The following is a 12,056-nucleotide window of genomic DNA, read 5'->3' as shown; positions in this document are numbered from 1 at the left end:
AGATCTTAACCCAAGCCTCTAGTTTCTTTTTTATCTGCCTCCGGTGTTTAGTCAACTCTAATTCACCAGCCATCCTCCCCCTCTATTTCCGGAGGTCAAACCGCTAGATTCCTGTTTCTCTATAAGCTCCGATGTATGCATGCTAAGTGTATTGTATGCAACACATGCCTGCCAATATCTTAATTGACATCTCAATGGGCTCTTCCTACGGAGAAGACCCCTCTTTTCAGGGTCCCCCGGAAGTTTCCCGCCACCGCGAGCCCCGCCCCTGCCCTGGGAACTCCGCCCCCGTACCCGTGAGCCCCGCCCCCGAGCCCCGCGGCATTTTGGGGCGCATGCGCAGTGCCAGGTCTGGGCGTGATGGCTGACTCCGCGTCTGGTATGCGGGGTTCTCTACTGCAATTGCAGGAGTCCTTGTCTGCCGGCGACCGCTGCAGCGCCGCGATGGCCAGTTATCAGCTGATCCGGGGCCTGGGACAGGAGTGCGTGTTGAGCACCGGCCCCGCGGTGCTGGGTGGGTACTGCCCCGGCCGCGCCAAGGAGGGTCCCAACGCGCTTGCGCGTTTGGGTTTTCGCGTTTTCCGGTTGTGCCGGGGCGGCGGGGCCTAATAGTCTAGAGTTTCTGTCGTGGTGGGTTTATCTAACAGTGTTTTGAAAAAGTCCAGTCGTTTGATTCTGGATTGTCGAAATTTCTGTGGTTGTGTATAAAAACAGGTTTGTCGCTGCTTTTTTTCTTAGCAGGGTAAAGATGTTTTAAAAGTAAAGTTGGTGAAAATACCCTAAATTTGGCAATCATTGCTATGCAAAGGAGGCAGAGGGAACCAAAGGAATGTATTTTCTTTCACCTTTTTTAAAAGCGCCTAAACCCACCAGTACATTTTTGCAACTCTTACGTTTGCTGTTCCTACTTCTGAGAAGCATTGCAGAAATCTAACTATAGTTCTGCAGTTTTTTTAACTTTTTTAGCAGTCCCTGAATGAGAATCTTTTGCTCCTTTGTAGTGAAAGTGCCTCTTTTCAGCACTTTTAAAATATATCATTGCAAGAAAACTTTTGATGCCATCTAGTACCTGTAATATTGTCAAGGATATATTATTAATGGGGGGAAGTAAATTTTAAAAAGTAACATGTAAATGCTTTCTAGTCTCAGGGTTTTTGTGTGTGTGTGTGTGTGTGTTTTAATTTTAGAGAGGGGGTAGGGGCAGAGAGAGAGAGAGAATATCTCAAGTAGATTCCCCACTGAGCATGGAGCCCCATGCAGGAGTCCATCTCACTACCATGAGATCATGACCTAGGATGATATCAAGAGTCCCATGCTTAACCGACTGAGCCACCCAGGCACCCCTAGTCTCAGAGTTTCTAAATTAGAATTCCTTTTTTGTTCCTTTAGTTAACTTGTTTATAAAGCAGTTCCAAGTTTACTCTGAATGTTTAGTATATGTTTTTTCAGGTGGAAGGTTATAGAGGAATGTATTAGTTTTCTGTTGCTGCAGTAACAAATACCACAAGCTGAATGGTTTAAAACAACAGGTTTAACAGTCTTAAAATTCTGTAGTTAGAAGCCCAACAGGGGTCTCAACCAAACTAAAACCAAGGTATCAGGCAGGTCACTTTACTTTCTAAAGGCTCTCGTGTAGAATCCATTTCCTTTTTCATTCAGGTTGGCAGAATTCTTTGCAATTATAGGACTAAAGTTCCTTTTTCCTTCCTGATGTTCCCTGCTTGTAGAAGCCACCCTCATTTCTTGAATCATGGTCTCCCATCTTCAAAGCCAGCATGGGTCTAGTAAATCCTGTGCTTGAAATCTCTCTTCTCTCCTGTTCTCTTTCCATTTTTCTTCCTCTATCCTCCACTAGTAAGGGCCCATGTTATTATATTGGACCCATGGATAATCCAGGATAATCCCCCCCCACCTTTTTTTAAGTCAACTGATTAACCTTAATTCCATTTGCAGCCTTAATTTCCTTTTTCCATGTAAAGTTAGTGTATTCACACGTGTGATATTGGGATTAGGGTTCAGGTATTTTAGGGTCCGTTATTCTGCCTGTGTCATCCCAGTGGAATATCACCTAGAGTTTCCTGTTTTTCTTGTTTAAATACAGCAGCCTTAAGTTAGTGTATACTTGCTTATAAGGCTGAATTGAGAAACATGCAGCCCATTTAGGGTGGGCTTATGGAGTGCTTCTTGGCAGCTCTCTTACCTTTTTTTTTTTTTTTATCCAGCGTTACAGATTTCCTTAGTTTTTTCCAAAGATTTTGGTTTGCTTGTATTTGTTCGGAAGTCACTTAGCATTGATGAAGTAAGTTGAAGATTTCATTTTCCTTTTCTTGTACATTCCTTTATGTTGGAGTGACTCTTTCTTGCCCATATTTACTACAATGTTTATTTCTTTCATTATAGTTTCGTGATTGTAGAGAAGAAGTCTTAAAATTTTTATGTATTTTCTTAGAAAAAATTGGCCAGAAGATCACACCTTATTCTCTTGAAATTAAGGTAAGGAGAAAAAACGTATCTCATTATATACCAACATCTATTTTAACTTATGCTGTAAGTTAAATTTGGGTTTATATTTTATTCCTGCTTTTCTCATCAAGGAGTTTACTTATTTGTGCTTGATTGTGGACTAGAAATGTAGTGGGCTATTCTTTTTATAGATTTAATAAGGTAAGGCCCTTGTCAGAAACTACTTTGATAACTTTTTGCACATAGGATAAATAATGGATTTTATAAAAAGTCATAATAAATTTGGTTTTTTTAATTGTGAGGAGATTTCAAAACACTAAAAATTTTAAAGAATTCTTCTGCTGGGTAAGATTCTTATTTCATGTCCTTCCTGTGTGCCCTTCGGCAGCAGTTTGAAGTTTGCCTTTCTTGTGCGTCCGTTCTCTTTCCACCTGCCTTCCCCATGTGTCCTTATAATTTACTGTGGAATTAGTGCTCATAAAGTTGTTCTTTCTCAGGCTTGTTTATACTTTGAACAAGTGCCACAAGTTAAGTTGTTTTTATTGGTCCCGAATTGCTTTTAGTTCTTGGATGCTAAGATTTGATGAAGAAGTATATATTCAATCTGGGGTAATTTATAAGAAGCTATTTTATTAATTATAATTAACTCTAATATATGACATAATAATCATCAATCTTTTTTTTAATAGGTTTTAATTTTATTTTCTTTTGATTTCTAGCCTTTTGAGTTTGGAATCCTAACACAGTTGACCCTTGAACAATAGGGGGTTAGAGACATTGACCCCCTGCATGCAGTTGAAAATCCATGTATTTGACTTTTGACTCCCCAAAAAGTTAACTACCAGTAGCCTACTGTTGACTGGAAGCTTTACTGATAAACATAAATAGTTGATTAGCACATATTTTGTATGTTATGTGTATTACAGCTTGTATTTTTATAGTTGAGTAAGCTAGAGAAAAAATATTCAGGAAATCATAGGAGAAAATACATTTACAGTACTGTACTGTATTTATCGGAAAAAATCTGAGTATCCAAGTGGACCTGCAGAGTTCAAGCCTGTGCTGTTCAAGAGTCAACTGTATTTTAAAAAATTGCTTCAACAGTAGAAGTAACTAACATCTGTAGAGTGCTCCATTGTTTACAGAGTTCTTTCATGGTACAGTTTGTCTTACTTATTTTTACCAGAACTCTTTGAGGTAGGTATTTTTAATCTCTTTAGCTTACAAATGAGACTTAGAAGTTAAGAAACTTCACCCAAAACGTGGAGCCAAGTGGCCTCCTTCCAGAGTGCCTGCTTGTTTTATTAGACTGAGCTGTTCTGTTCCCAACCATTCTTCTCTGAATTGTTTTAGTTACTTTTAAAATTTTTGATGCTTGCTTTCTTGATATATGGCAACAAGTGCTATGGGAGGTATGCATGGAAGCATAACTTTTTTTTTTTAATCCTGCTCACGTGTCCATTTACTTTGTGTTTTTGTGACTATTGCTCCCCTCAGAGATGTACTTTTAGCTGTTGTGAAGAACTGAAATCTTATTGATGATTTTGATATGTCTCCTTTTAAAACCTAGAATACTTGTACCAGTGTTTACACAAAGGATAAAGCTGCTAAATGTAAAATCCCAGCCCTAGATCTTCTTATTAAGGTAATTGTATTATTCTAAGTACATGTATTTCATATTAAACATACAACTTAAAAAGCAGAAAATTAGAGTTTTAAGTTATGTTTTGAGTGAGAGATGTTGGAGGCTAGGCTTTGGTCACATTGATGTATGGACAAGATTTTCTGACCATCACCTGTTAATACCCTGACCTTTTGCTCTAAGTCTCTTCGGGGTAGCAGAGGAAGGATTTTGGGTTGTGAGGGGAATTAAGAGGAAAAATAAGCAAGGAATGTACTGCTCCTGTTTACTCTCATCACCCTGACTCTTAAAACCTAAGGCTACTAAGAGTTGCCAGAATTCGCATCATTGTAGCTTTGAGTTCTTTCCTAAACCATACCATGAAAATGGGTCTCTATGTTGTATTTAAGTGCTTCTTGGGGGCTCACTGTCACCTCTTTCTCTCTCAGATGCATCTCTTTTATTGCATCTCTATTTTAGAATTCCTTTGGGTCTTGTTAGTCCTTGTCTTAAGTGCCTCCGAGAGAATGGTTCTAGTCATATTGGTTTCTTGGGAAGGTAAATTTAAGTCTACACCCTCTTTCCTTTGTAACCCCTGTGTTCTACCACCCACCTCAACCTCTGCCTCCCAAATAATCAGGCTAGATAGGAGTGCTGAGAGGCCAAGGAAATCCCTTAGAGACACGTGATTCTGGAGCTTTGTTTGTGTAGAAACAGTGCAGAAGAGGAAGCCTTGTCATTATTTTCCTATTTAGACAATGCTAGTTTGTATTATTTTAGTTACTTCGGACTTTAAGAAGTTCTAGACTCATGGATGAATTTAGAATTGGAGAGTTATTTAGCAAATTCTATGGAGAACTTGCATCGAAAACAAAAATACAGGATACAGGTGAGATGCATTCAAATGTTATTTTTATTTTTATTTTTATTTTTTTTAATTTTTTTTTAAGATTTTATTTATTTATTTGACAGAAAGAGACATAGCAAGAGAGGGAACACAAGCAGATGGAGTGGGAGAGGGAGAAGCAGGCTTCCCGCTGAGTAGAGAGTCCGATGCGGGGCTCGATCCCAGTACCCTGGGACCATGACCTGAGCCGAAGGCAGATACTTAATGACTGAGCCACCCAGGCGCCCCCAAATGTTATTTTTAAATATTTTAACAAATTGACGTTAAAAAATTAGTGTAAAACTTAGGTTTTTCTCTATTAAAGCATTTATATGTTTTACAGATGAATCCTTTTTGCTGAAAACAAACCCAAATGGAAATAAACAAAAACATGTGAAGACTTCTGCTTCTGAAAGTTTAATCTTGATGAAATGATTTATTTTAAGTAGGCTCCACACCCAATGTGAACCCACAACCCTGAGATTAAGAGTTGTGTGCTCTACTGACTGAGCCAGCCAGGTGCCCCATGAAATGATTTCTTTAAATAGAAAGCTCACAAAAAAAAAAAAAAAACCTCACAACACATGTCAAATGTTACTTAGTTTATAATAGTAGATTGGCATAAAATTTATCAGGAAAGATTCTGATACATAAAACTAGATATTTTCTGTGTCTTATTATGAAATTACTTTTGAACTAAACACTCATTTTGTTATTCATACATTTTTGTTTATTTAAATGTAAATTTTGGCCTTCACTTATCTTAAATTTATTTTTCAGTTTTAGAAAAAATATATGAGCTTCTAGGAGTATTAGGTGAAGTTCATCCTAGTGAGATGATAAATAATTCAGAAAAACTGTTCCGGGCTTTTCTGGGTGAACTTAAGACCCAGGTATGGCAAACTTTATGCTGTTCTGCTTCCAAAGATTTGATTGTGTTTTTCTCTTTTTTAACGATACCTTCTTTAAAACACTTTTTTTTTTAGATGACATCAGCAGTAAGAGAGCCCAAACTGCCTATTCTGGCAGGGTGTCTGAAGGGATTGTCTTCACTCATGTGTAACTTCACCAAATGCATGGAAGAAGGTATTGTTTGACTTCACTTGATTTTCTTCTTGGTTCAAAAACTATAATTCTAGGGTGCCTGGGTGGCTCAGTTGGTTAAGCAACTGCCTTCGGCTCGGGTCATGATCCCGGAGTCCTGGGATCGAGTCCCACATCGGGCTCCCGGCTCAGCGGGGAGCCTGCTTCTCCCTCTGAACCTCTCCCCTCTCATGCTGTTTCTCTGTCTCTCTCTCTTTCTCTCAAATAAATAAATAAAATCTTTTAAAAAAAAAAACTATAATTCTAAAATGAATTGCCTGTTTATTTTTTTGAACTTTTAAACCAATTGTGGATTCACACACAGCTGTGAGAAATAATACAGAGAGGTTCCATTTACTCACTTTCTACTACTAGTGATGACCTCTTTTATAACTAGTATAGTAGCGTAACCAGGATATTGACATTGATAAATCTGCCAACCTTATCCACATTTCACTAGTTTTATGTGCACACCTTTGCATATGTGTATTTCATTCTCTGCAGTTTTATCATGTATAAATTTGTGTATGCATCACCATAGTCAAGATACTAAATAGACCGTCACCATAAGCACTCCTGCTATCCTGTAATAGCCACAGCCACCTTTCTTCCCCACCACCGCCCTCCCTCCACCCCAAACCACTACTTTTTGACTTGTGAGTATGCTGCTAGAAAGTGCAAATACCTTTTGGAGTCCCTGCTTTCATTTTTTGAGGGATATACCCAGAAGCGGAATTGCTATATTATATGGTAATTCAGTGTTTAATTTTTTGCCATATTGTTTTCCAAAGCAGCAACAACTATTTTATATTCCCACTAGCAATGCATAAGGATTTCAGTTACTCCATATCCTTGCCAATACTTGATATTTTCTGGTTTTTGATAATAACCATCATAATGCGTGTGAAGTCGCATATCATTGTGGTTTTCATTTACATTTCGTTTATGACTAGTGATGTTGAGTGACTTTTCATGTGCTTATTGGTTATTTACATATTTTCTTTGGAGAAATATAATTTAAGTTCTTTGCCCAATTTTTTGATGGTATCATTTTACTTTTTGTTGTTGAATTGTAGGAGTTCTTTGGTATTCAGATATCAATTCCTTACCAAATACATGATTTGCAAGTGTTTTCTCCCATTTTATGGGTTACCTTTTTGTCCTCTGATGTGTAACAATTTTTTATTTTGATGAAGTCGTTATCTGTTTTGTGGCCTGTGCTTTTGTCATGTCCATGAAATCATTGCCAAATCACTGTTGAAATGTTTATGTGCCTTTGTAAAAAGTTACTTGGGTGCATATGTGTGTGCAGTTCTATTTCTAAGTTCTCTATTCTGTTCCATTGGTCTATGTATTTATCTCTCTGCCAACACCACACCATCTCTTTGACTATAACTATAGAGTAAGCCTTAATGTCGAGTAAAGTCCTCCCATTTTATTCTTCTTTTTCAAAAGAACTGCTTTTTTTTTTTTTAAAGATTTTATTTATATGTTTGTCTGAGAGAGAGAGCACACAAGCAGGGGAAGCAGCAGGAGAGGGAGAAGCAGGCTCCTTGCTAAGCAAGGAGCCCAATGTGGGACTCGATCCCAGGACCATGGGATCATGACCTGAGCCGAAGGCAGATGCTTAACTGACTGAGCCACCCAGGTGTCCCCAAAAGAACTGCTTTTGAAATCATTTATTTATTTACTTTTTTTTAGTAAACTTTTTAAAGATTTTATTTATTTGAGAGACAGAGAATGAGCAGTGGGGAGGGGCAGAGGGAGAGAGAAAGGGAGAAGCAGACTCCCCACTGAGCAGGAAGCCCGATGCAGGACTCAATCCCAGGACCCTGGGATCATGACCTGAGCTGAAGGCTTGACCTGAGCAGACGCTTAACTGACTGAGCCACCCAGGTGCCCCTATTTACTTATTTTTTTAAAAGATTTTATTTATATATTTGAGAGAGAGCAAGAGAGGGGGAGCACAACCGGGGGGTGCAGGGGAAGGGGCAGAGGGGGAAGCAGACTCCCCGCTGAGCAGGGAACCTGGTGGGGGCTCGATCCCAGGACCCTGGGATCATGACCAGAGCCAAAGGCAGAGGCTTTGCTGACTGAGCCACCCAGGTGTCCCTGAAATCATTTAAGTGCTGTGCTTTTCCATGTATATTCTAGAATAAGTTTGTGTCTACAAAACACCTTGCTTGGATTTTGATAGTCATTGCATTAAACCTGTGTATTAATCTGGTGAGAACTGACATCTTTGCTATGCTGAATTTTCCAATCCATGAACACAGTTTATCTCTCCATTTATTTAGGTCTTCTTTGATTTCTTCCATCAGTATTTTGTAGTTTTTAGGATATAGATTCTTGCCTATGAATTTTAAAGTTTGCTTATTATGCTTTTCTTTATAGTTCTAACGTTTCCTTATATCTCAAAATTAAAGTTTTAGAGGATAATCTAGCTAGGATGGCATTATATGCATTATGAAATACATTTCTTTTTAAAAGGCAACGAAAACTTTTAACCCTAAAAGATTCTTTAAATGACAAAAAATTCTCTATTTACCCTTCCTTACCGTTTCTGTTCAAGTAATTGCCAAATTTTTGTACCTCCTGTGTGTTTGCTTTTATTAGGTTGGAACCCAACATCCAATGATTTTTGACCTACAAAAACAGCAATTTCATGTTTCAACCTAATATTTTTACTCCTCTGTTGCTTACCAAGGATGTTGTAGTAGCTCTATGTGATTTCTCTTCCTTTATTTTCTCTCATCTGTCCCATATTCTGTTGCCAGCTTCCCATTTCATCAGGTTCTGGCTCACAGATCACCCATTTGAAACTTTTATGATTCCCCTGAGATGAGTCACTTCCTCTGGCTTCTGTATTCTCCTGTTACAGCACTTCCTATGATATATTTTTAATTTATCAGGTTATGTGTTTATTTCTGTCACTTGCACCTGCTGGTAGGTAATGTTGCTGATTTGTCTTTGTATTTGCTTGGCATATTAATTGATATTCAGTGAACACATACAGTTTAAGAAGAATAACAGCACTTATTGCTCATTTACCGTGTGCTAAAGACTATTCTAGAATAGTTGCAGGGAAAATTCCAGTAATAGCTCTGGAATTTTCTAGATTAGGAAACTAGAACTAAGACAAGTTGCTTGTCCAAAGTCACACAACTGATGTGGTAGCAGAGTAATGGCTCCCAATGATGTCCTCATTCTAATACCCTGAAGCCTATATAAAGAAATACAGCCCTTCTGACACCCTGATTTTACCTCAGTGAGACCCATTTCAGATTTCTCATCTCCAGAACTGTATAGTAACAAATTTCATGATAGTTTGTTATAGCAGCAGTAGTAAATTATATAACCAATAAGACTAGGATTTAAACTTTGGTCTGAGGCTATAATTTATAGTTTTTCTGTCATGCCATGATCATGTGACATCAAGCACTAAATACTAATACTAATATTTTCATTCATATAGTATGTGTTCCTTGGGTGCCTTCTATCTAAAGAATGATGAGTTAGGTGTTGGATTCAGTGATCAGAATCACCAGATTCCTACCATCTTGAACTCAGTTTAGTAGAGGAAACAGACAATAAATAGATGAATAAGCTATTACAGATTTCAGGGTTCAATTTTGCAAACAGTTTGGGTACAGTGAATAGGAATACCAGAGTGTGGAGAGGGTAGAGGATGTATATAGCCTGCTGGTTCTTTGTGAGGAGGCAACAAGAAGCTAAGGCCTGCAGGATGGCAAGGAGACAGCTGGGAAAGAGCTCAGAAGAGCATGCCAGGCAAAGGGACCAGCAAGTACCAGGCCTCAAGCCTGGCCAGCGCACAGTGGTCAGAAGGGTTCAAGAGAACTGGCATGTCTGGAGTAGAGTGGCACACAGAGAACTGGGGAGAGAGTGCACAGGATGTGGGGTCAGTGTGTGAGGGGATTTTGAGTTGGAATTTTATTTCAAATGGATTGAGAAACCATGTTTTTTCTCTGATGAATAGGTATGGGGTAGTTGATGTTTTACAGGGGTCTACTTGACTGCTATCAGATGTGAGATTTGTTTTGGCGTAGGATTGAGAGACTTTGCTCATGAATGTGGCCGTGAGCAGCTGAAGTAGGTGCAGTGGTGTTTAACCTGGGTGGGGCAGGTTTCAGGCAAAACCTGGCTTTTTGTTTTGGACATGTTTAACCATAGATGCTATGGAGTGTCTCAGCTTAGATGTTAAGGGTGGGATTGTATATGTAAGACTGGATCTTGCAGGAGAAATTAGACTTTAAGATATAAATTTGGAAGTTTTCAGCAAACAGGTAATATGTGAAACTCTGAGTATGAGTAAGATTAGCTGGGGAGCAGGTGCAGAGAGACTGGGGCAAGGATGTAAGATGCATTGCTGTGGGTGGAGTCTGAATGCAAAGCCACCAGAGCTGCAGAGTGGGTCCAGGCAGGTTCAGTTGAGTGTTAGAGGACAAGCTGGACAGAGCAGGTTAAGGGTTAATAGGGTGAAGACAAGCTGGAATGGAAGGGAGGAAGTGGAGACTATCTGCAGAAAACCTTTTAGAGAAATCTTAACAGAGGAGACCAAAGAAATGTATAGCTGAAGGGAGACAAGGTGGTAAGAGAGAGTTTTTAGAAATAGATACCAGAATTCGTACATTTATGTTCCTAGCAACACTACCCATAATAGCTAAAAGGGAGAAATAACCCAAGTGTCCATCAACAGTTGAGTGGATGAACAAATGTAGTATCAACACACAACAGAATATTATTCGGTCTTAAAAAAGGAGGGAAATACTGTCCCATGCTACAACATGTGGACTAGAGGACATTATGCTAAGTGAGGTAAGCAAGTCACAAAGGTATAAATACTGTATGAGGTAGCAGGAACAGGGAAATTTATAGGTTCAGAAAGTAGAATCAAGGGTACCTGGGGCTAGGGGGCAGGGGAGTTAGTGTTTAATGGGTACAGCCTTTCTGTAGGGGATGATGAAAATGTTTTGGGTATAGATAATGGTGGTGAGTACACAACAATGTAAATATTTAACACCATTGAATTTTACACTTACACAGAGTTAACACTGTAAATACTCTGTTATATATATTTTACCACGATAAAAAAGTAAATACAAGAGCATCCTTGTTGAGGGAGTGGTCCACTAGAAAGCAGAGGTGCACATAGGAGAGCGGACAGTGGAAGGCAGAGCCTGGGAAGGGTCACGGAGGTGAAGACCATTGCCACTACTGAGAGCTCAGGCCTTTGCATTCCTGCACCTCGCTGTGTTCACCTGAGTCCCCCCATTCTAGACCAACTGTGTGCTGACAAGTACCTCACGCCCTTGAGTCTGTACACCTCTGTCTACATGGTCACTTTTTATTAGTATTAGAATGACCTTTTTTTTGAATTAGTTCCCATTCTTTTAGGCCCAGCTCAAGTGCTGCCATATCTGTAAAGCCTGTCTTGAATACTTAATAGCCAGAAGAAATCTCTCCTTATATTAGATATAAGGAGCTTTTTAAATATTTCTTTTATGGAATTATCCTACAGACATGCTGATGTTTCTCTCCTCTTAAACCCTCTCTGACCCCTTTTCCCTCTATCTTCTTTGACAGTTGGGCTCTGTTTTTAAATGTATATCAGTCCTTTCGATCAAAGCAAACAATTTTTGAGCCTCTGCTATTTGCAAGTCACTGTTACAAAGGCAGATAACTTAGCGATGAGTAAAGCTTGATTTCTGGACAGCTGCAGTGAATATTGGTGGGAGACCGTTAAACAATTGTGGTGTCTGTCAGGTCAGGATAAGAGTCTTGGGTTATACTTGTATAGCTGTTTTATCTTTAGGTGATAAGTTTACTAAGGTCAAAGCTCATATTTTATTCATATTTGTAATTCCCATAGTAATTTGGTGTACTGTGTGCTGAATAAAAGCCTGGCAGTACAGGGATGATGATCATGTGCTTGGCCTTATATAATCCTCCATACAACTCTCAAAAAAGCTGTATAGTGTCCCT

General features: G+C 39.0%; 1 protein-coding gene across 5 annotated transcripts in view; it reads left to right on the top strand.

The window, feature by feature from the left end:
- Window positions 1–347: 347 nt before the first annotated feature.
- The window catches only part of PRKDC (protein kinase, DNA-activated, catalytic subunit), a 243,275-nt gene continuing 231,566 nt past the window's right edge, over window positions 348–12,056 (top strand). For all 5 annotated transcript variants that reach the window (XM_035011118.1, XM_035011120.1, XM_035011117.1 and 2 more), the window contains exons 1-7: window positions 348–514; window positions 2,223–2,299; window positions 2,401–2,493; window positions 4,034–4,108; window positions 4,865–4,973; window positions 5,751–5,863; window positions 5,957–6,056. In XM_035011118.1, the coding sequence (XP_034867009.1) occupies window positions 361–514; window positions 2,223–2,299; window positions 2,401–2,493; window positions 4,034–4,108; window positions 4,865–4,973; window positions 5,751–5,863; window positions 5,957–6,056 (721 nt within the window). In that variant the 5' untranslated portion in view covers window positions 348–360. The remainder of the gene's footprint in view (window positions 515–2,222; window positions 2,300–2,400; window positions 2,494–4,033; window positions 4,109–4,864; window positions 4,974–5,750; window positions 5,864–5,956; window positions 6,057–12,056) is intronic.

The sequence above is a fragment of the Mirounga leonina genome, unplaced genomic scaffold (genome assembly GCF_011800145.1).
Source record: "Mirounga leonina isolate KUSES-001 unplaced genomic scaffold, KU_Mleo_1.0 Mir_165, whole genome shotgun sequence".
Lineage (NCBI taxonomy): Eukaryota > Metazoa > Chordata > Mammalia > Carnivora > Phocidae > Mirounga > Mirounga leonina.
The sequence above is the reverse complement of the archived record's forward strand: the minus strand, read 5'-3'. Positions and strand labels throughout refer to the sequence as shown.